At 30.0% G+C, this 3,583-nt stretch overlaps 1 protein-coding gene across 1 annotated transcript; it reads right to left on the bottom strand.

Annotated features, from left to right (window-relative positions):
- LOC111009556 (uncharacterized) lies at positions 1–3,583 on the bottom strand. The gene is made up of 5 exons (XM_022282671.2): positions 3,174–3,583; positions 2,955–3,056; positions 2,349–2,415; positions 1,457–1,641; positions 1–461 (listed from the first exon to the last, which is right to left on the bottom strand). Exons 1-5 carry the CDS (start codon positions 3,513–3,515, stop codon positions 270–272), a joined length of 888 nt encoding a protein of 295 aa, XP_022138363.1. The 5' UTR covers positions 3,516–3,583; the 3' UTR covers positions 1–269.

Genomic DNA, 3,583 nt, shown 5'->3' with positions numbered 1-3,583 from the left:
TACACAATAACCACACCATATTCATTTATTTATAAACACGGTAACATTCCACACCTGCATATAACTTCTCCCACACATAACTAATACGTACATTTATTTCTCCCGACAAAGATAATTGAAGGTAGAAGGATTTGAACCCAAGACGAGTCGTATTTTTGCTAGTTGAACTATCTCTACGACACTCGAAACCATTACATAAGATTATGACACATAATTTCATTTCATATACCCACTCTTTTTTTTCTCCAACTAGAAATATTGTGTTTTTCTTAGGCAATGGCTTCCTCGAGCATTCTTGCACCCAAAATGTGTTTGATCCAAGCATGTTTGTGAAGGTTCTTTGGTTCTCTCTTGTCTCCAAATTGCACACCTTCGAGCGAGTGTGAAATGGCGTAATTGCCCTTTGAATACTCCTCTCGGATTTTGTTCTCCTTCTCTACCGCTTCGTGGAACTCAGTAGCCTAAAACACACGTACATGGAATTTTTTATTTTATTTATTACATATCATTTCGAATAATCTTCATCTTCAAATTTTTGTTATTTATAAGCAAAGGTATTAAATTTTCATCGGTACATCGATATTTCCATCGACATTTTCACATGTTGATTTGACATTGACAAGAAGGGTGAATCAACATTTTCAATATAGCATCACAAAAAAATCGACAAAATATAAAAAATTATCAACAAAATATCACTAATATGAACCTAATCGTAATATTACCAATTTTTAACTTATTAAAAAAATTGGTGAAAAACTAATTATTTGTTAATTTAAATATTTGTTTAGAATTCTTATATTTTTATAAATTTTTCAGAAATATCTATTGATATCGACATTTTACCAACATTTATATAAAATTGAGATCTCGATATTTCATCGACATCGACATTTAAAATAATGTTTCTAACCGTTATAATGAAAATAATAATAATAAAATTTTAAATAAATTATTAATATTTTCACTAAAAATTTGTTCCAAACGAACAAAAATAAAACTAATTGGTTTGAAATTATTCTCAAACAAACTTTTATTATATATGGGTGAATGTTTAGTCATCCAATGATCAGTAAACTTCGAATAATAAATCCATTTTAATATAGACAAAACGAGCGTAGCTCAGCGATAATTGACATATACTTCTGACCAATAGGTTGTGAGTTCGAATTCCCTCCCCGACATGTTCTACTAAAAAAAAAGAAGTTTGAATTCTCGCCCCTTTATACGGACTAATTAATAGAAGAATTAGTTTATGGTATAAAGTCAACTCGATTCTCCAACCTTAAGATTGAGGTTATAATATCCTAACCACTTAAGTTTAGATTGACAATAAAAATCACACTGTTTGTGACATCTTTCTAAATACGTATTAAAATTATCGAGTGAAATTTATAAATTGTTTTATTTGAATCAATAAAATGAAAAATAAAATGATGTAAATGATTGTATTTACCTGGGTGGCATTGAAATGGAAAGAAGAAAGAGCGAGGGAAGCCATCAAGGGGTGGCAAGAAGTAGAGTCATCAGACTTTTCAGCAACCACCATGAATGAAGGATATATTGCTTTTTTTGCTGAATTTTCAGCTACTGCCTCAATACTTGTTTTCCATCCTCGTCGGAGCTCGGAGAACAGCAAACCTGAAAACCGACGAAGGGCGGGTTCGAAGAAATGACTTTATTAAAGTGTAAAATGAATGAAATAATTAACGGTAAGCTTGGTTAAGATAATGTATTTGGTAGCAGATATGAAAATTGAATCTAAACGGAAGAAAAAAAAAATCAAAGTCATTGATTATCCTACTAAATATTTAGTTTAATGTAAAATATTAATGTTATAAATCTTGATGGAATTAATATTTCACAATATTATATAATTTATAATATATTATATTTTAAATATTCTAATTTTAACCAAAATTAAATAAGTTTATAACATCAATATTTATTAAAGTTTTTATCTTTTTAAATATAATTATGCATTTTGAAGTCTTAGATTTAAAATATGCAAAACATAAAAATCAGAATTTTCAATTATAGAATCCGAAAATAATTTTTGGAAACAACGTCCTGCCAAACAAATATTCATTGAATCCATCTGATTGAGTGGATCTGAAAAACAAGAGATAATATTTGAATTCTCTAGCATACAGATCTTAGTATTATTTAGTCAATAAAAATACTCAAACTAAAGAATATCAAATACAATCCAAGTTGAGTATAATTTTTCAAACAGCTCAAAAACCTGAGACATACAGGTGTTTATTTATTTATTGTTATTATTTTTTTCAATCTTGTATATAAAAAATGAGGTGGAAAATAATATAAGAGAAAAGATTGAGGAGTACCTAAAACATGAGGTTCTGCAAAGGTAAAGCAAATGAATTTCCCTCCAGATTTGGTGACCCTTTTCATCTGAACACGTCATAAAAAGAGAATCAATCCAAAACTCGAGTATAGACAAATAGAAATATGTTCGTTGTTATTCCTAATGTTGATGGTTCGAACTCCACCCTATAACTGTTCAACTCAAAGAAAAGAAATCGTTTTAATCTTTACCGTTCTCATATTTTTATTTATTTACCTGATGTGTAAATGTATATGTGCAACGATTAAAATTCATGTTAGATAATTAATAAATATTAATGATAAAGATAAAATAATTTTTTTATACCAATATTTAAGAGACCAATTTAAAATTGAGAGACTAAAAATATCATTTTAAAATTTAAAAAATCAAAATAAAATTAGTACACAAATTGAGAGAAGAAAATAGTACGTATTTAAATTTAATATAATATTTGTGATACTTAAAAAAAAGTAGTATTTTAATGATGATTAGTAAATTTTTACGATCTACTAACACTAAAAAATTATTTATAAATACAAAACTATAATATGATATTAGAATTTTTTTTTGTAACCATCAAATAAAAAAATTAAAAGCCGAAAACCTCGGACAAATATTGATTTGCCAGCATGGCTCCATCCTCAGCTTCGACAAGTGCATCCAATCCTCCTTTGTCAATAATTGCATCAAAGCTTTCATCCAAAAACTGCAAAATATTTTCCCACAAAATTATTTTATTAAAATTACTAGCCAACCCGATCGTAGCTCAATAGTTAATATAGAATCTTTGATTTATAAAATAAAAGTTATCAAAACTAGTCACCTGCATGCTAGTCATGTCCATGACGCGCCACCGCATATAAGGACGTTGACGAGTGTTACGACGGGACATATTAGAAATAGCAACTTTAGCAAAGTCGATGTTGGTGATGCTTTGAAAGCCAACATCGTAGAGGTGTTCGGAAAGGCGGGAAACACCGCATCCTGGAATCAGAATTTGGGAAGCCGAGGAGGCAGAGAGATGAGAGAGAAGGAGGTCGCAGAGCTCCGGCCACTCGACATACCACTCGTAAGGGTTGTCGAGTTGCCGGCCGGCGAAGAACTTGTCCCAACCTTCTTTGTTGGAGAAGTCTCCTAGGCTCTCCAAGATGTCTCTCTTCCCCATATTCTTTTTAATTTTCTATCTCTCAAAGCTTATACTATCTTGATTTAGCTCATGCATGTTTTGATTTG

Source organism: Momordica charantia, assembly GCF_013281855.1.
Source record: "Momordica charantia cultivar OHB3-1 chromosome 7 unlocalized genomic scaffold, Mcharantia_2.0 BLBB01000007.1, whole genome shotgun sequence".
NCBI classification, from domain to species: domain Eukaryota; kingdom Viridiplantae; phylum Streptophyta; class Magnoliopsida; order Cucurbitales; family Cucurbitaceae; genus Momordica; species Momordica charantia.
Note: the sequence above shows the minus strand (reverse complement) of the source record. Positions and strands in the feature narration are given on the sequence as shown.